The 20,871-nt window shown below is 42.1% G+C and overlaps 1 protein-coding gene across 2 annotated transcripts in view; it reads right to left on the bottom strand.

Annotated features, from left to right (window-relative positions):
- Window positions 1-1,435: 1,435 nt before the first annotated feature.
- Zswim6 (zinc finger SWIM-type containing 6) overlaps window positions 1,436-20,871 on the bottom strand; it is a 184,340-nt gene continuing 164,904 nt past the window's right edge. For both annotated transcript variants that reach the window (XM_076551928.1, XM_042261575.2), the window contains exons 8-14: window positions 17,788-17,934; window positions 15,870-16,130; window positions 10,838-10,973; window positions 7,959-8,116; window positions 7,126-7,289; window positions 5,445-5,526; window positions 1,436-4,099 (exon numbers count right to left, since the gene is read on the bottom strand). In XM_076551928.1, the coding sequence (XP_076408043.1) occupies window positions 3,237-4,099; window positions 5,445-5,526; window positions 7,126-7,289; window positions 7,959-8,116; window positions 10,838-10,973; window positions 15,870-16,130; window positions 17,788-17,934 (1,811 nt within the window). In that variant the 3' untranslated portion in view covers window positions 1,436-3,236. The remainder of the gene's footprint in view (window positions 4,100-5,444; window positions 5,527-7,125; window positions 7,290-7,958; window positions 8,117-10,837; window positions 10,974-15,869; window positions 16,131-17,787; window positions 17,935-20,871) is intronic.

Genomic DNA, 20,871 nt, shown 5'->3' with positions numbered 1-20,871 from the left:
TACAGCATCGCTGTTCTCCACCATCCACATCAGGGGCTAGAGGTACATCATCACTGTTCTCCATCACCCACATACGGTACAGGGTCACTTCTTAGCAACTAAAAGGCATGTATCTTCTTCCTTTGATGCCAGGTCCCTTTTGGCAGTCTACTTCATTGTGGAATGTTCCAGTACTTAGGTTAACTTGTATTTGCCCTTAGCAATATTAACTATTACCAAAACTATGAAGAAGCTTACCAAAAAAAGGAGGCAATTATGTTCCACATCAGAGTTTTTATTCCTACTGGGCAATAATTGGACTTTCAATGTCGCCAATAGATTTTCACTTCTACCCACTGGCTTAACTTCTTAACATCTGTCATCTACTTTGAAGAACAGATGTTAAGAAACTAAAAATATTTTAAAAGGGAACATTCTGAAAACTGGAGAACCTCACAACAACAAAAACCATTCAAAGAAAAAAAACCCATTTCGTCAGTTCTATATCTGGGTATGTATCCATATCCACAAAATTGAGAACCTTTCTAAGAACTATCTCCCCAATTAAAAGCAGCATCGTTAACACCAGCCAAGAAGTAGAAGAAGCCCACATGTCCACTGATGGACGAGTCAACAATGTGGTAAGTCTATATGATGGGATGGAGAGCAGTCTTAAAAAGCAGGGAACTCTGGCACATGCTTCACCATGGATGAACCTGGAGGACCTATGCTAAGAGAAATAGGCCAGTTGCAAGCAGACAGATAATCTAACGGATTCACTTAGAGGAAGCCTTCATCCAAAGCAACTAATTTGTAACAATAGAGAGTAGACAGGTATCAACCAGGCACTGTGGGGGAAGTTGTTCCATTCTGCAAGCTGAGAAATTTCTGGTGATCTGCTGTACAATAATGTTAATATACTGTACTAAACTATATTCTTAGCAGTGCATTTTGTGGTATTTTGAAGTGTACACATACACACACTACATTTTTCACCTTTCTGTACACAGATCTTTGATAGAGGTAGTGTAGTACAGATACCTATAGTGAATGTACAGAATTTGCCCCTTATAATGGAATTTCCTTTATAACCACATACACTCACAAGCCTTACAACCTTAGCATTTATTAAACATACAAAGTACTTAGCATCCTAAATTAGCCAGGGAGAGATGATGAACTTTACAGACTGAAAACAATTCAGCTATTGTCTCATTTTTATCTTTGAGATCATCTGATTTATATATATCTTCTATAGCAAGCAGACAGCAAGCTCTGGGCTCCAGTTTTGTTCATCATTGTATCAATCCCTAGGGTCTAGGAAAGTGCCTGGAATACAGTGCGTAAGTATCTAGTGGATGAATATAACTGTTATTAAACACTCAGATGCAGCAACATCAGGCTGATAATCACCCAACTCAAGTGGAACAAGAGACACACCATAAAGGAGGCAGAATCAACTTTCAAAAAACTAATTTTAATCAAAACAAAAATTGTTGATCATTAACAAGTTTATAAAACAGTGATTTAGTTACATAAATAAATTGATATCAGTGTATCAAATCTTAATTACTTTCAACTTCATGAGCATGTTTACATGAGTGACGAAGTACAACCTTTTTTTTTCTTTTTATCTATTATAATAAATAAAATGGAGCGCATGAAATAGTTTTTCTAAACAAAAATACCTACAAACATACCTCTAGCATGTCCTCTAGTGAAGGGAACAAGAGACACGGGACGACTTTTGCACCAGAACATAAGGTTGCTTTCAGAAGCACAAGGTTACAGGACCATCAGCTAAAGGAAAGACACTACACTGTAACCAAGGTTGGTATTTTAATATAATCAACAGTTTGGTAGTTACATCTCCAGTTTGGTTATTTTAAAGCATTAAGACAAGGCAAGATAGAAGGCTGCTTTTGTTTGAGTAATTCTAGAGAAAATAAAATATATTAAAAAAAAAAAAAAGAACTGAAAAGTAGAACAGTCATACCTACACAACTTTCTGTCCTGCACAAAGTCAAAATACCTATGCAGAATAGATATATAATATATATAATGTTATCTGTGCACAAACGTTAGCTTATTAGCTCACTGCAAAGGCGTAATGGATCATGTCAATTGTTTTGGAAAACATTTTGCGTTTTTGTGTCAAAAGGATATTTTAAGTTTCCTAGGCTAGGAGGCACGCACCCCAGTTCTGGCATACTGTATATTCTTAATGCTAAGGCTTGCTGCTCTGGCTGTGTATTGTCCCTCTTTATTCGAGTGCCTGTTACAAGCATGTGTGGTGTAGTGGTTGTTGGTGTCTGTGTGTCTACATATATATATGTATACAGAAGCTGTATAGATATATATAGGTATGGAATCTTCCCAATAGAGCTCAGTCCAACTGCGCAGTCCGAAGGTGGCTCTGCAGATGCCCAGCACGAAGTTCACTGCCTGAGCCAACCCCGAAGCGAGGCGTACTTTTAGTCCTTCTGATAGGTTTTCTCTCCATTTTTTGTTTTTGTTTAAAACCAAGCTACTGCAGCTTCAAGTATTTTGCATTACATAGAATATTTTTTTATAAATTAGTTAATGTTATATTTTCAATATTCAGACATATACTATAATATATATACAGTACAATAAATGCTCTCATTCTTTTTTTTTAAGTTTTTGGATAAATCCCTGAGAATGTATGTTGACAGTCGCTAAGTCTCCACATGCACAAGCATCGTGTGCCATGCTTCTGGACGAACAGCACTGCAAAGCCACGTGGGTCAGCCTTTTTACTATAGTATTTCGTTTTGTTGGTTTGTTAACTATGCTGAAAATGTGAAGATGAGTTACAAAGGAGTAAAGCTGAATCCATTCGAGGTACTTATCACAGGATGGAGGTGTTCTGTTTGGTTTTTAAAGCCATTTCAATTTTTTTTTTTTTTGAGGCTGTGAACGTATACAGAAAACAGGAGAGCTATGTGGACTTTTGCCACTTGACAACATATACTCAGTGTAAACCAAACCTTTTCAACCTCTCTCACACAAACCAGTAAAACAGAATTAAAAACAAAAGGAAAGAAAAAGGGAGAAACTTAAAAACACACACAAACTTTCACAACATGACACTTTAGTCTGCAAACGCAATATAACTATACACATATAATACCGGTGTGGCTCTGTTCTTTAAGTTAAAAAGGGTACAAAGGCAGGCTCAAGTAAAAACAAACCACCCCTCCCACCCCACCCCCACCCCATTCATACAAGTTCTATCAACCAAACCTCTCCCGAACCAACATCATCAGTTTCTTTTTGCCTTTGTAGATTTGTTTCAGGTTGTCAATAAACTGTGTAAACTGAATGTGTCCATCGTGTGCCATTAGGAAGGTCTCTCGGGCCTTGCTGAGGAACTCTATGAACTCACTATAGTGCCGAGGACTGATGTGTGTGAGTCGTGAGTGCGTTGTGTTGATATAGGCCCCGATCGTGGCATCCAGGAGTTGCCTCAAAGGGGCTTTGTCCAGTGACATGAGCTTACCAGAGTTCCTCCTTCCATGAAGTCCCACCATGCCAGGGGTGGTCAGAGTGCACCTGCGCAAAATGTCCGACAGTACTGTTGCGCACTTGACACTCTTGACCACCAGAGGTATTATAGCTGCAAGCTCGTTTTTACCTAGGGAGTGACTAAGTGCACAGGCCCACAGGACGTCATTAATGGCAGGGTGTGTGTCCTGATTGTAGCTCAGGTTGAGATGGGTCATGGCCAGCGTAGCCAGCTTGTAGGCCCTCATAGGGTACCCCCGGTGCTCCATGTACCGCGCAATTGTAAAGAGCTGCGTGTAGCTCATGCCGGTGGTAGCAGCATCGAGGACAATTTGGTACGCCGTCTCAAAAGCTATGTGATCCTTTTCACAGAGGGTCAGTGCAGAGAGGGCGCAGTTCTGCGGGTCCTTCATGGCGCACTGCAATGCCAGGGTCCGGGCACTGCTGGCCAGCTTTTCCTGCTGGTGGCAGTCCAAGTGGAGGCGGACTATGGTGCTGTTGGACATGACGGTAGTCGCAACAATACTTGTGGCCTCAGTGGGAGTAAAGAGGGTAAACCAGCTCTGCATGATGCTGTCCAGGGCATAAACACCTGCAAGAAACAAACAAGCCCCATCACCACCAACAGGAAGGCTGGAGACAGGTTCTACGGGCACTTTTAGAACTGATGCTCACACTGTTAACCAGCATGGAACAGGAACTAGACCAGAAACCCTGAAGGTAATGTGCCTGGGAGCAGCCTTTAAGAGTAGGGTCATCACATGCATTGTTATTCTGTGGAGTGCCCGACAGGAACATGAACTTCCTATAATAAAGACACAATCCTCTCGGTGGCTGGTATTTGCACTGCACTGCTTGCCATTTCAGACACTGGTTTTTTACTAATGGGTACTCGCTCACTGGGGCCTCTCGTCAGTTATACACTACAGAATTGGAGGGGAAAAGAAAACAGGTAACCTTCACCCAAATAGGGACTGTGTGTGTGTGTGTGTGTGTGTGTGTGTGTGTGTGTGATGTGTTTAAGTTAAAAAAAAACATACAATACAAAACCTTAAAATCCACAATCAAGAAAATATCACCCACAGTCAAGAGAGAGAGTGTGAGTACAAGTGGACCAGCAGATGACACAGACGCTGGAAACGGCCTGTACAGCCTTTAACCCTTTGTACACAGATCCACCTACCTTGTCACACAGGCAGAGGTTTGGGCAGTCCTAAAAGCCCTATCACCTTTACATTGTCTCAGCAACAGAGCGCTGTATTAATCCAAAAATAAGTTTTATGCAAGATCAAATTCATGATTGCCAAAATAACTATGTTACACACGAGTGAAAGAGTAATGAGAATATTTTACAGTATCTGCTGTCAGTATCTAGACACTCAGGGCAGTGTCTTCCCAGCAAGAGGTGTGCTTCCTTTTGTGATGCAAACAAGAACACAGTTTAACTAGCCACCACTGCTTATGTTGTGCTCTTTCTGGGACAGAGTAGTTTTGTAAATCCTGCAAAGGGGAAACCATAGGCTTAAAGGGTCCTATAAATCACAGCTGATGGACAGCCAGAGGATTCTCTTATGGCCAGCTACAATTTCTCACGCACTTCAAAGTTCATCCAAATCACACAAAGTGATCATCCTCTCCCTGCTACTCAGAAGAAAGACCTCAGCGGAATAAGGTGGCCATTGGAACTGAGTAAAATGTGCTTGTTCACTGGTTCACTCCATTTAAAGCAAGAGACTGGAGCTGCCTGCCCACTGTGATGGTTGAGAAGCAGTGTGTAAGTCAAGGATGGGGTCTGGAGCAGAGAAGGGAACCCCTGGTGTGCGCTAGAGCGGGGCAGGGCCTTGGGGAAGTCAAGGTAGCCACAAATGGTTTCTCCTAACATGAGATGAAATCCTACCATGAGTACCCACCAGGCTTCTCCTCCAAAAGTTACCTACCAACTTCAGTAGCACATGTCACCAGCCACCGCACCATTTCTCGCCGTCGCCAATTGAGGGTTGACAGCGTCATTCGCATAACCTGTAAAAGTGGGGTAACAAAATGTTTTGAAGATAATTTTATGTCAATGGGGAAAAAAATCCGATTTATCCCACAGTTTAAAATACTAGGCAGACTAACTCCCAGGGGACCAGAAAGCATTTTTATTAGAGTAAAGATCTACATGTCTGTTTGGAGCTGTCCTTGCCCTGGCCTGAGAGGTAAGAAACCCACCCAGTACTTCTGATACTAGCCAGATGTGAAACCCTGGGAAAGTCATTCAATGCCTTTTCTTTCTGAGTCAAAGGATGGGGTTAAAAAATTCAATAGAGTCTGGGCCCTCTTCTGCTGGCCAGCTTTCGTATTCTAGGACTTTTGATTTCTGAGGTTTCTTATGAGGGGGGAAAAAGACATGTTATGGGTACGATGTACTTTAGAACAGTAACTCTGGTTATTCCTTCGATCTCTGATCATGACGGTAACCTGAGATCTATGGAAAGAAACCATCTTTGACATCACTGCTGATTTCTGCTCCCTCCTACATTCTAGTAAGAATTTCTAAGATCACCTTTATGCACCTCTTCATGTTTATAAAAATATCTAGTATCCTAACACCGTGAGGCCTTAGAAAGGGCCTGCAGGATTCTTCTTAGGTTCTGAAAGAATGGAGTACGGGGTGAGCTGTCACTGATCTGCCATTTACCCAGAATTCCAAACACACAGAGAAACCACATTAATGTTTCTTTCTGCATCACTCTGAAAGATAAGGCAATCTGTAATAAAAGTAAGCCAAATAAGAATGTATGTTTAAGAAAATAAACTCTAAACCACACTTAAAAGCAACCCTTGTGTCTTTGCTTATCCAGTACCTCATGTTACAGTGGTAATGGCATTTCCCACTGCATTAAACATTACTAATACATCAGTGAAAGGAAGAATCAATAACTTAGAAAACAAATCAATAATCTAATCAGGGCCTTCTAATTCCCATGCTTTAGGGAGGGTGTAACTACTTTTTAATGAGAGAGAACATAAATGTTAGCACAGGTCTCAGGAAGGAAGTGGAAGCAGGCTGTGGTTCCTGGTTTGTACAGTAGTAACCTGGGCAGGAACTGTCAGGAAGCAAATGTCACCTGTGCGATGGGCTCCACGTGTCCCTGATGCTGCTGTGTTCTGCTGCACTCTGAAACTGGAACCAGGCTGACTGCCCCGCCTTTACCCAGTTTCCTCAGTGTTAGAAAAAGGAGACACAACTGCCCAATGCAAACACCAACAAAAACTCATACTGCCTCTGAGAAGCCAGCCCTTACACCTGGATCTTTATTGCACGTGCTAGCTTTACTCAACTCTCTGGTCAGCAGTATTTCTCCATTCATTCACAAGAGAAACAGGAATGTTAAGGCTATAATTCAGAAAAAAATGCTTTTAAAGTGGAGGGACACAAACAAGGATTCTAACTGTGCGGTTGCCATAGCCTAGACTAAAATCTGGCTGAGCTGGAAGTTAGCAGAGCTCTGAAAGACAGTGCTGTCCAAAAGTCCATCACATTTGGGCTCTAGAGAGTCACTGAAAACCGAAAATGAACACAACCCTTCGAGGGCCGTAAGCAGTGGTCTTTGGTGCCCCAAGAAGGACCAGTACCTGCAGGCCCAGCTCCAGAGACACTTTCAAAAGAGTGATGTCTGGCAAACTGTCCATGAGAGTTGCTATTTTAAATGCATCCTGGGCAAGCTTAAAGATGTGTGATGAGGAGTGAATGTTTTTCTGGATGGATTCTAATACTGTTTCCAGCCTCCGGACATCGCCTGCAACGAACAAGGGAAAAGCAAATCAAACCGAGTCGAAGGTAAGGATCAACAGAGAACGGCCACGCGTCCACACACAGAGAGACATACACAGAGGACAGAGGACAGAGGACACAGAACCAAAGGCACACGCTAGTTTACCTGGGGTGCTCACAGCTGCCACAGATGTTATGACTAAGAGTCTCACAGTCACTGCACAGTCTATAAATAATCTCAGCGCCACATAAATACGGGCTGAGACACACCCTCAGTGACTAAAGGCAGATATAAACCAGAACCAACCAGCACAGGGGTGGGAGGGACGCGAACCGACAAATGCTTCTCCTAGCTTCTGCTTATGTATTGTAGTGAAGACTTGACGGACAACAAAACCAGCCAAATCTTTTGTTCTCTTCCTAAATCTCAATGATTTCATGTTTTTGGCTGGGGGATGGTGTTGCATGGTCGGTAACATGACACACAATGCCAGGCTCAAATGAGTGGCACCCACTGGCCTCCAGAGTCAAGTAGGAAGTCATTATCTCTAAAAAGATTCTTTGGGACTTATCTGACAGTAATCCCATTGTGGAGAACTGGATTTAAAAACAATTAAAAGAAAGGTTTCCTGGGTAAAGATAGGACAGTGCAAACCAATGAAACAATGAGGTTTTCAGACACCACACACACTACCTTTGGCCGCAGTGAGCATGGTGGATGCCAGCTCACACTGCTGGGATTCAATGTGGCTTAAGGTGAACCACCGAGGGTATCGGTTGGGGACAACTGATGCAATGTGGTGGGGGCGGGTGAGGTCTCCTGTCGGAGCAGTAGATTCCAATACTAGTAACCTGTAGTGAGAAGGAAAGGAAGGGTCATTCAGTGTTACGTGTCCAATACCCTGGCCATGATGACCAGCCAGAAGCCAGAGTCCTGGACAGACACTTAGAGAGATGGATGCTGGTCTAGGCATGAGTTTAGGGGAACTATACAGCTCACCTTGCTGATGGCTCCCTGCTCAAACCTAATGATTTCCTTTCATCCCTTAGCACCACTAAGAATACTGTGTGACATTCATGGAAATTCAGACACACAAGAAATATGAAACATGAGACTTGATCTCCACGTATTACTTTTTTTTTAATATTTTCATTAAAAACAAACAAACAAAACAAACACAATAACAACAAAACAAACCAGGCAGTGGCGGCACACACCTTTAATCCCAGCATTCAGGGAGGCAAAGGCAGGTACATCTCTGTGAGTTCAAGGCCAGCCTGGTCTACAAAGTGAGTTCGAGGACAGCCAGGGATACATAGAGAAACCCTGACTTGAATTTATAATTTCTGATTTCAATCGATGTTGACAATAAACAAGTGTTGAAAACAAAGCATGTTAGTGATTTCTCCTATAACTGGAATAATGAATACCGTAAGAATCATCAGCCCACTGGCTTCATCAGCCCACTGGTATCAGTGACTATGAAATCAGAGCTGGAGACCCCCAAGATGGAGAGCTGGAGAATGATGCCAGCCCCAGGTCTGTTCAGGCAGGCCAAACGGACCACTCGCTCTGTTTTTATCCAGTCAAAGAGATGTTAGCATTACGAAATGTGGCAAGGTAGAGGACGAAAGAGTAAGAATTCTGGCCGAGTTGTTTTTATTCAGCGTTTTACAGAATTCAGGAATGCCTGTCTCCCTAGCCGGATTCTTGCCAGAGCTGCTACAGAGGCAGGTCATCAACAGTCCTGGGAAGACGAGAAAGTGAGGGGGAAGCTGCCCTTCTTTGGCCTCTCTCTCTCTCTCAGGACTAAGAAGCAAGCACGAAAGCCACATCTCTCTCTTTCCTCCCTAGTCCCTGGCTCCCCTGAAGTGCTCTGGTGCCTTCCCCATGCCCCATCCACAGAAGGCCTCTGGGCAAGATACGAGGAGCAAGCAGGAGAGAGTGGAGGAGAAGGCAGCCCCTGTGCCCTGCCACCACCCCCTTGCTTGTGTTCCCGGCATTCATCAGGACAGTAGATTCTGTCACATAAGCCCAAACTACACAGGAATATGACACTAGTTTACCCTTCATGGTGGTAGTAGCAACAGTACCTGACGGTATCATCACATTAACATTCTCCCCCTTAAAGAAGAGTGGAATTCTTAGGATTAGAATAAGTATACAGGTGACTCTGTCCCCAGAAGACTTCTATTCTACTTTCTAAAAATGGGACTTTACACCTACTTATGAAAATGTGCTCTAAAATATAAAACAAGTGGAATTAAACAATTTTATGGGGAAAATTGTTGCTCATGTTAGTTACTGACTTAGATTTTTTGCCAATTTAAAGACCAACCAAGTACTAGAATGTTCCTCTAATAAATGACTGATGTCTCCAGTGGTCTAGAAATGCATGTGAAATTACACGTCAAGCCTGAAACAGTGACACAGGTGTACACACACACACACACACACACACACACACACACACACACGACCCTAACCCTGCACAAACAGAATGGCACAATTGATTAGCACGTGGTACTTACACAAGTGTGAGACAGACAGATGTGAGATGTGAGAGTAACTTTGAAGATGCTGGTGATTCTTAGGAAGGATTCATGTGTCAATCTTATATCGATTACAGATAAGGATGAAGGTTCTTCTTATGGGATCAAACCTACTCAAGCTTTTAGATCTAAACAGGGCTTGTCTTTAGTCTAGCATTATAATATATAATCTAAACTTTCCATTAAAAACTTAAAAGTGATTTATTCATTTAAAAACACAAAAGGGAAAAGACTAAAGCTTTCAGAATAGCAGCTGTTCCCTTCAGGCTCTTCAAGTTGAACAGGTTAGACACAAGATTTAAAAATAGGCTCTTAAGAGCACATCAAAAAGTATCAACCTTGAGCAAATTCATGATAAAAAGCCATTATTTGGTGAATTAATTTTTCAAAGGGAAGTGAGAATAAGCCAGTGAGCTTTTTTTCATTGCCATGACCAAAAATCCTGAGGAGGGGATGGAAGCCGTGGAGCTGAAGTGGCCAGATCCTGAGAGATGCCTAACCAAGATTCCTTTACCGCCAGACACATCCCATCTGGCCTCCAGCTGTGCACTGATGTGTCCTGCTGGTGCAGGGCTTTCCTGTACTGGTGCCTCGATGTGGGCTCACAAGTGTGAAAGTGTTCCTCAGTTACCACACTCACTCTTGGATATTTGTTGTTTATCATGTGTTTAAATTCTTTTTTAAAACAGCTGATCATTCAGGAAGCATTAAACTGGTATCCTGTGATTAAACTGTTCTGAAGCTGTATTGTATTCCCAAATTCTACCATGAAGAGAAAAGGCTATGATGGCCATAGTCTAACATCAGTTAAGAAAATGAGCCCTGCCACTCCCTTACTTTAAAGCAAAATCAAATCACAACAAACAGATTGCCTCACAACTATTCAGGAAGCAAATAAGCCGATTCTCTAGCTTCTCTGTGGCCTCTAAGAAACATGACTGGCTATGAGGTCAGCTAATGGCCCATTTCTCCCATGGGGACTGCGGCCTGTCTCTGCGTGCCTGGGCTCTGGATACATACCGCATTGCTCTCAGTGCAATTTTGTATGCCAGTTCAGCATCGTGAGGTAGGAGAGAGGTGAAGAGATACTTGGCAAATGTGTGCATTGGAACACTCTCCCGATGGATGATTTCACCTAAACCACTGTATGGTCCAGCTGTGGAAGAAAACACACACAGTTTACATTCCCAAAGAACAAGCTAACACTTCTTATTAACTGTATTTCATACTCTTTATGTAAACTTATACCTAATTTAAACTGTATTTCAAATTCCTTATGTAAATTTATAGCTCATCAAGTTAAGAATTTGAACTAAGTAATAGTAGAAAGAAATTCTTAGTCAAAAGGCTCTTAAGGGCACAGTACCCAATATAGGCTTCACATCATGCACAGTTTCCCAAGTGTCCCATTGCTAAAATAGGAACCACGAAACTAAGAGGCAGAGGCCACACACAGCACAAGGACCTATGATAAAGAGGCCCTCTGAAGCACAAATCCTTGCAGAACTTGAGAAAGTTCTTTCTTGGTACATGTTAACGGAGGATCCAGATACAGAAATGCTTAGCTAAGGAACCTGTGTCTTGACCCATACGGTTTAGGGCCAAGACATGGCAGGTCCAGAAAAGAGCTCAGTCTTACATATGGGAGGACACTGGGCCCTCAGAACACACTCAGTACACTACGCTTCTAATAAGCAGGAACAGTAATTTCCACAAAGTGATTAATAAGAAGTTACCCATTTGGTATTCACTGTAAGCAAAAGAAAAACATTAAAATAATGGAACTGTACTCTTCTGGCTCCAGCAGGCCAATTTTGAAAGCGAAATCACATTTAAGCTGTCAAAACTCATTTCTTAGTGAATTCTGACAGGTGCGGTGGCAGCTCTGGTCCCCTGGGTGCTACCCAAATGCTTCTCTCAGAGGAAGTACAGACTTCAGCTTTGAAAGGAAACCACAGTGGTTAGTTCTAACCCTCGCACTGAGGTGTCCTGAGGTTTAGTTCCTGTAAAGTGTTTAATAAATTAGTTTCACGTCACCTTTGGGTAACATTCGTCTCATGGTTTCTAGAATTATGAGCCATGACACTGCTGCTCAGGGGACAAAAAACATTTGTTTTCCATGAGAAAAACCAGTCTGGGAAAGAATCCAGAGTGCAAGAAATGCAGAGCAGGAAAAATGGTGAGACAAGTCTACCAGACTCGGGTTTGGGCAGGAGCAAGAGACATTCTAGAGTGCTCCAGAAGTCATTTTGTAATTCAGTTCCCAGGTTAGTGTTTTTAAGTTATTCACTATTTAAATATTTTGAAACTCAAACACAACTCATTTTAACCTTAACTATAATCCATGACACATTTCTAATTTTGCCAAATCTACCAATCTTTGTAAGACATTTCAAAATGTTTAGTAATACAGTATTTGTGAAAAGTAGATATTGTTATATGTGTACCCTTTGTTCAAAAAGCAAAGTTACATTACTGAAGTTACTGTGATGAACTAAATGTGTATGAATCTCCAAACTCATATAGTAAAATTCCTACCCCAATGTGAACATATCTGAAGAACAGACTCTATGAAAGTAATTACATCTAAATGAGGTCCTCGAGGCAGGGCACTGAACTAACAATAACAGGATTAATGTCCATTTGCCCAGCTATGAACTCTGTGAGCTACAATAATGACTGGCCTGGCAGAATATGCCCACTCACTAGGGCAATAGCGGTTCAAGCGTCACGGGAGTACACAACCGCTTTTGACTGGATTTAAGGCCCACTCCACAAGCTAAAACCCAAGCCTGGGTCTGAGAACCTGTGCCTAAACAAGTTACAGGCCTCAGGGGAGAACCTACTACTATGACTCTGCTAAAGCAGCCTAATATTCATTGACTCCTAATGACTTATCATTACAGCCACAGAGGAGTGTATCTTTCAGCCCGCATCACAGAAGCTTCTTTTTGAAGTAGATGGCAATTAACAGAGAATGCAGAGAACAAAGGACTGAAATGATCAGCCCTAAATGGGACATTATATCACAGCCCTTCCTCCCTAGGATTAGAACCACTGTGGAAGAGGGGGCAGAAGGACTAGAGCCAGGGCAGTGACGACCAGAGGACTAGCTTCCTGGACACAGCAGTGCACTTGTCCTGACTCACAGCAGCGGTGACAGCATGGCAAGAACTCAGTAGGCTCTCGTCAGACACAACACCAGCACAGAGAAGGGAGGAGAGCAGCATACAGTAGTCCCAGCCCTAGCTAAGAAGCTACTGACAACTGGTAGCTGCTGGGAGAGAGAGAGGTTATGGCCCCCGGTAGGCTTCCCTGCTCGGTGGAAGGCCACAGATCCCAGAGTACATAGGAGCAGCACAAACTAGACCTGCTTTTTTTTTTTTTTTTTTTTATATAAGAGTACACAAAGTATTGGGTATGTAGGGAAGGGGGGCAGGGACCTAGGATGGGTTGGAGGAGGAGAGTGAAGAGGATTCAAAATTCCCAAAGAGCAGGGTGGCAGTGGCACACTCCTTTAATCCCAGCACTCGGGAGGCAAAGCCAGGTAGATCCAGGGCAGGCACCAAAAGTACACAGAGAAACCCCTGTCTCAAAAAACCGAAACCAACCAAACAAACAAACAAAATTCCCAAGGAACTCATTTTTGTAAGGAGGGAGAAAAAAAAGAAGGCCAAATAGCTTGTTCTGTCTCTGTAAAGTGAGGACAGACAGAGGTCTTCACACAGAAACACAGCCCTCTTGAGAAGCAGGACTGGTCAACACTTTGGTCTTGGATTCCAGTCTCTTTGAATTCCCAAAACACTGTTAGAAATAAAAACCTACTGCCTACATCACCTGTTTATCCCATGCTGATACAACACTAGGTGACTGAAACCTCCAGGCCCATTATACTTCAGAACAAATTATAGCAATCTATATTGCAGACTACCCATATTCTTCACTCTGTCTCCATTGCCTTTTAGAGGTTCCCTTTAAACAACTAAGTTACCTTTTTATTATTCAGAGAAAGCCAGAATACATATTCAACAAGTAAAGCACTAAGTTAGGTATTACAGAATTACTTTTAGATTAATAATAGCTATAATCCCTGAATTCAAGTGTACTAAATAACAAAACCCTGACATCTGGCATGAAGTTTCCCCATAGGTACTTCTCTAATGTGTGACTGAGCCACCAGTACCATGGCCAGGAGAGAGTCACACACACTCAGCAACAATATACTCACTGCTCCCTCTTCTCAGGTGTCCAATCTGCTAAGAAATTCCTGACCTTCCTAAAGAGTACAAATGTATGGAGGACTCCATGAGCTCATGGAGTCAACTCACTAATGGAGCTTGTTATCTCTGGTATGTACAGAAATGGCCCAGCCTCCTTGTGACTGCTCCAGTCCTGTACCAGCTACTCTTGGGCCCTAGAAGGCCAAGAAAGGGGAGGAGGCAGCAGTAAGTCAGAGCCCTCCCCCTCCCCCCGCATTTAGACAGAGCTCTTATATTAAAAAGTAGTTAAATAATCAACATTGCCGGGCAGTGGTGGCGCACGCCTTTAATCCCAGCACTCGGGAGGCAGAGGCAGGCGGATCTCTGTGAGTTCGAGGCCAGCCTGGACTACCAAGTGAGTTCCAGGAAAAGGCGCAAAGCTACACAGAGAAACCCTGACTCGAAAAACCAAAAAAAAAAAAAAAAAAAAAAATCAACATTAGTCTTGAAATAGCCAGGACAGGCCTTTTATCTTTTGTGGTGATATTTTATTTGTGCTCTAACAAATAAAGCTTGCCTGAAAATCAGAAGGAGAAGCTAGCCACAAGTTAACCATAGAGGTATGGAGGTCTGTACAGACAGACAGGAAGAGATGGAGCTGGGCAGAGAGAGGAAGTGATGAAGGGTGGAGAGAGGAGCTCACTCTTTCGGTGTGGATTTCGCCACCGAAATGAGGGGCTTGCTCTCCACCTCTCTCATCTTTCAGCTTTTACCCCAATATGTGGCCCTGGGTTTCTTATTAATAAGACTGTTTAGCAATTCATGTTACAATCTTTATATGTTAATAAGTAAATAATAGTAAGAATGACAAACTACAGGAAAGTACTTCAAAATTTAAAATTGGAATTTTCCCCCCAAGATGAAGAACCATATTAAGGCTAAGTTTAAGAACATTTTCCCTTTTAAAATGTAAAAATTATAATATACTTGAAAAACTATTTTCTCTCAAATAGATCTTTAGCTGTGGACAAATTACAAGGTTTTAAATATTATTTTCTCTAAAGTGTGTAGCTGTCCATGATATAAAATGTCAGCACACTTTACCCAGCAATCACAGAAAAATCCCATCATCACAGCACACATCTCAAAGAGAAGCAATTTCTACCAATAAGTCAATTAACTTTGTATGCACTAAGTTATACTAATTGTACTTACCTTTATGAGAAAATATTATCAATAGTGTCAGCCAAATGTAAGTTTAGGACCTTTAAATTACCCAGACCTTATAAAATCAAGGGGACTCACCTTTGCTTCAGATAGTCTGGGAAGCCTTTCCCTGGGTGACCCTATGCCTAGTGAATCCTGTGACATTATATTAGAGAGCAGTAGAAACCCTCCACCCCCTATAGTCTTCAGTCCTCTGTTGGCCAAGTGCACATGACACTAAGAGGCCAGATGTTGTGTAACAGCTAATGAATCTACAAGAATGCCAGCCAGTTTCCACTTTATTATTTACATGATCAAGCAAATAGGAACATGGGTACCAATAATATCTCATTAAATAGCAACAATTTACCTCAGGAACCACACAGCATGAATAAATAGTCCTTTATTAAGAAAGTGACATTAAATTGGCTGATTTCAAACTAGCTATCCTATATGACAACCTAAATCAAATGATAAAAACCTAGATAAACATCTGGCTCTTAAGTCGGTTGACTGGTCTCTTAGTTGAGCACATTTCGGATGCTGTGTAGTTATATCCAACAGGACACCCACCATACTCAAAGCATCCACAGTGCTCTTAACAGAACAAAGATTAGTACAGAGACCAGGCCCCTTCATCATGGTACCTTCTAAGAGGAAGACTGCTTGCTTGCGGAAAATTTTCACCAGTGTGTCATCCAATTCAATTTCCTGAAGCTTCGAAATGAGCTGCTCTTCATTCCGGCAAACCTTCTCTTGTGTGTACAGCCCATCAGGCATGATCCGCTGCTGCCCAAGTCCGATCAGGGCCACTTCCACAGCCAGCGTTACATAGGACTCCCCTTCTTCTAAGAACTTATGTGCAGGCAGGTGATGGTATTCCAGGGACTTGCACTGGCCCACATTTTCTATAAAATGTCATAAAAATGGACTTAAGTTACAACTGATACAAATTATATGTTCCCATCAGTACCAGTGAATGAACTGACTTAATTCTGAGAAAGCCAGAACATCTAATTTTTACATTAAGATGCATAGCTTTCTAGGCTTCACTCCCCCACCCACATTTTTAGAGACAAAGGTTTCTCTGTGTAGCCCTGGAACTCTCTCTGTAGACCAAGCTGGCCTCGAACTCACAGAGATCTGCCTGCTTCTGCCTCAAGTGCTGGTATTAAAGGTACGTGTTACCACTATCCAGCTAGCATATTTTAAACAGTGACTATGGATAATAAAATACATATGTTTTGTGGGATTACTAATCTTTTTTTGTCATTAAAATGAGATACCAAAGAAAACTATAGATGTAAGATTACAAGAGTAAAAACAAAGATTTTAATTAAACAAAACTAAAATCACATGCTACCAGAGCTACAAGACTCATTGTATTTCATAACCAATATATGCTAATAATAAAATCTTTAAAAAATTACATGACTATAATTGCACATTTTAAAGATTGACATGAAAAATGTTTTCATACTTTTACTATAATACTAAAATTTCCAGTGAAATAAGTAAAGAATACAGAGTATGTAATTCAACTTCAGGGTCCTTTTGCTATTCAAGGTCAGTCAATGACAGAGAACCACACTTGTCTCTGTCCAGTAGCCTCAATTTGAGATTTTTACTTCACTCATCCAGCTCCCAGGGAAACATGAATGTGGACAGACATCTGCCACCCTCCCAACAGAACCTGGGTCACCCCCAACTTAGGAAGGCAACTATCAAGGGCAAAACTGAGATGGACAAGATAGTCAACCGTGTTTCGTCTCCACAGAACAAACAATGACTGATCTTCATTCTTCCCCACCTCTGCCTTAGGTACCCTGTGAAGGGATGATTCTCAGTTCCCAAGAGACCAAAGAGAAATCTCCAAACACCACTTTTAAGGAATGTATGCTGCCAAACAAATGTGAAAGACATTTAATAGCTCCCTTAGACTATTTAAGTCACTTTTCATGCAAAGACAAATTTGAAAAGCAACTAAATACTCTAGTCCTGAATGTTATGGGCACAGCCTTACTTACTTACTTACTTACTTTAGTTATATCATCATCAAGGATGGAGAAGTCATAAATGCTACTAAATTCTTAGGGTAGTATCATGTGCCAGAATCAATGTGCCATGTGTATTTTTTGGGTCACTGACAAACACTGCCAGACTGAAGATTTTCAATTCACTGATTCTGAAGATTTTCTTCTTGGGGGAAGACCACCCAAGGCATGAGTGCCCACTTCCTAGCTTTCACAACCCACAGACACTATTAACTACATGGTTTTATAAAATATACTTAAGAAATAGAGAGATGGTTCAGCAGTGAAGAGCACTGGCTGCTCTTCCGGAGGACCTGGGTTCAATTCCCAGCACCCACATGGCAGCTCACAACTTTCTGTAACTAGTTCCAGGGGATCTGACACCCTCACACAGACACACATGCAGGCGAAATACCAAAGGACACAAAAAGAAATCATTTGATACTATATATACTGTGAAGAGAAACACAGACGAACATCTAAACTCTGGGATTAGAAAAAGACAAGAACCCACAAGGGCCAATGGCTTTACCTGTAAAATCTGTGAGTCCAGAGAAGCCTTCATCCTCAGCGTGGCAAGCTTCCATGAGGCTACTGAAGAGAGTGCCCACGGGGTCCAGGGGGTGTCCAACCCAGCCTTCCAGATTGGTTATTGAGGTTATGCTTTTATGGGGTAGCTCTGTTTAAAAGAGGAATTGAGACATGGGGAGAAGGGAGATGAAGGGAGAGAAGTAAGGGTACTACAGACCGATTTCACAGCAGCATTCTGAAGAATTAATAATTCAGATGGATAGCCCCTTTAGTTAAAAAAAAAAAAAAATCAGTGGAATGGTACTATAATCTCCACCTTGTGAGCTGTTTTGAGTTGTAAAGGTTCACCTACCAATCAATATAAATGGTACTTAGGTCCAGGAATGGCTCCCCACATCTGTTTAACTCAAGTATCCAACATCATGTGCTAATATTCACAGTGCTGTCGTATTGTAGGAGACAGGGAATCCTGAGTTTTTTCCTAAGAAGCTAAGCATCCCGCCATCTTTGCTCCCCTGGGAGTGTCATTAGAGATGGTAAGGAAGCCTGGACTCATGAGTTGGGTCTACAACGGTGTGTTCACACTGTCAGTACGCCGGTGCACTGAGTCATCTCAACGAAGAACGAGAGCAGTGACCTCCTGGGTTTGACTCAAACCCCCACACAAGCATTGTTTAATCACCCCCATTACTTCACAGCAGCTCTCCTTTCTGTGAGAGGCATCGGGGTGGACCTTGGCCAAGGGAAAAATGCAGCACAAGGTAGATGTAGCCTTGACAAAACGTGTTTGTTCATCCTCTCCACAGAATATTAGCTCTTCCACAGCCAAGGAAAAACCTTGCAAATGTCTGACACAACTAGCCGAAGAGTTGTCCCACGAATTTATCATTTCTTCAGAAGCCTTCTGATTTTACATGATTAGCTCTTAGCACCTAAGAACCGCACACAAAAGCTTGTTCAAGTCAGGACCTAGCATCCTCAGAAAGGTCACCGTTTCCTTGGTCTCTGCCACTGGCTCTCACATGCAGAGCAAGTCTGAGGAGAGGTATACAAACAGCATTCTTTGCAACAAGAAACTCTGTTTGACTGACAAAACTGTGTGTAGACAGTCACATCAATAGGCAGGTAAGAGCCATTTAAGAACCACATTTTCCTTCAGATTCGGTTAACAAATCATGCCAGTGGGTACTAAAGATACCAGACAGCACATTTCCTAATCTTGGTCCATTTACAAGGAACTGTAATGCACACCACCTTGGCCTTGAAACCATCTACTAAACCTCAGTCTTTAATATTAGGACAAACAATAACAGCAAATCAGGGACAGGGAGAGGGACAGATGCAGATACACAGTCCTAGCAATACTCAAGAACCGCTCTCCTTTCTGTGAGAGGCATCGGGGTGGACCTTCGCCAAGGGAAAACTACAGCGCAAGGTAGGTGTAGCCTTGACAAAATGTGTTTGTTCATTCTCTCCACAGAATATTAGCTCTTCCATGGTCAAGTACTGTGGAACAAGTGTCATCACTTGGAGGATGACAGAGAAATGTGCCTGAGATGGCCCAGGTCTGGCTAGAGCGTAACTGACTCCAAGACACTCACAACAGTCTAGTCCAATAAGACCTGCAACTTACGTCAACAGTTTTACACTCTGTGTTCCTTAAGTAGAACATTTTGACAAAACAGAATTCAAAAACTAACATTCCTCAGAAAAATTTACATGGTTTCAAAAAAAAAAAAAAATCAAACATAACCATTATGAGCCAGTTCTCTACACTAAATGGAGTACTATGTATCCACTTAGCCTGAAAGATATCCTTTACACTATTCAGAAGCAAATACCCTGGGCCAGAGATGAGCTGTGTCTTTAGTGGAAGTAGATTTCAGAAAAGCTTTCTACAGGGCCCAGCAATGCATTTCGGGAGAATGAGCAAAGTCATTGTTACACTGAGGCCATTAACATTCCAGTCCCATCTACACTTCCTTTCTGTGGTTCAAACTCTAACTGTGGAATTATTTCCGCTATGACTGACAGCGTCAGTCCACACTCCTAATACTTCCAACATAGAGGGAATTACAAGTTACAGCCAACACTTGCTCCAACTTCCAACCCATTCCAACAACCTTTAGTTAGTTATTTGTACTCAAGGTGGGTAATCTGAGTACCAAAGGATTAAAAACACAACTAAGAACAAAAGCCAACAGTAACTAGAACTGTTCTTAATTAAAAAAAGGTGGGAGGCAAAAACAAGTCACCCCAAGAAATGTTTGCCTACAGAAGGAACAAAGAGTACTCGATCAGGAAAAGCAGATCCATCCCACTATCTGATCAGCAAGCTAAGAACCCAGTTAACAGCCTTTGCCATTACCATTACGGTGCTTACTCAAACTTAGAAGATTTATAAATGGAGATAAAGACAAGTTGAATGTGTCCTATCAGCCGACAGCTCATCAAACATCATTCGAGCAGAGAACTTGAAAAAACAAAACCGGGAGTGCACTTTTAGTAAACAAGTCCTCCAACACAAATGATCACGGCTCTAAAGTCACAGAATGCCAGGCCTTAAGACTTCCTGGAGATGAGCTCGTTTGCTCTCAGTGGCTCTCAGAGGCAGACCCTCTGCAGAGACCTGCTCTGCAGAAGAGTGAGCTCAGCAACCGAGAAATAGTCATGGACTAAGGAGTGCCCACCTGCAATCCACTGCTGGGATTCAAGGATGGGCAGCCATTCTAGAGTTCTCAGTGTTAGAACTAAAACACTCGTGCAGAAAAGCAGGCATTTGGCTTCCATTCCATGTTTCAGACATATCACCAACTATTCCAAAAGTAACAATCTCCTTAAAGAATTATCTAAGATTTATTTCTTTCAACATCCAGCCAAAACGATTTATATTTTATTTTTACAGATTTTATCAAATTTAATTTTTTTCACTTTATTTTTACCTCATATGTATGGGTGTTTTGGCTGTGTGGATGTCTGTGTATCAAGAGTGCATTATCAAGCCTTTTAAAGGGTGCTGAGTAAAGCCATTTCTATGGCTGTGCTTTTAAAAATCTATCTCTTCTAGCAGAACCTAAGACCAAGT

This window comes from Peromyscus maniculatus, chromosome 15 (genome assembly GCF_049852395.1).
Source record: "Peromyscus maniculatus bairdii isolate BWxNUB_F1_BW_parent chromosome 15, HU_Pman_BW_mat_3.1, whole genome shotgun sequence".
Classification (NCBI taxonomy): domain Eukaryota; kingdom Metazoa; phylum Chordata; class Mammalia; order Rodentia; family Cricetidae; genus Peromyscus; species Peromyscus maniculatus.
The sequence above is the reverse complement of the archived record's forward strand: the minus strand, read 5'-3'. Positions and strand labels throughout refer to the sequence as shown.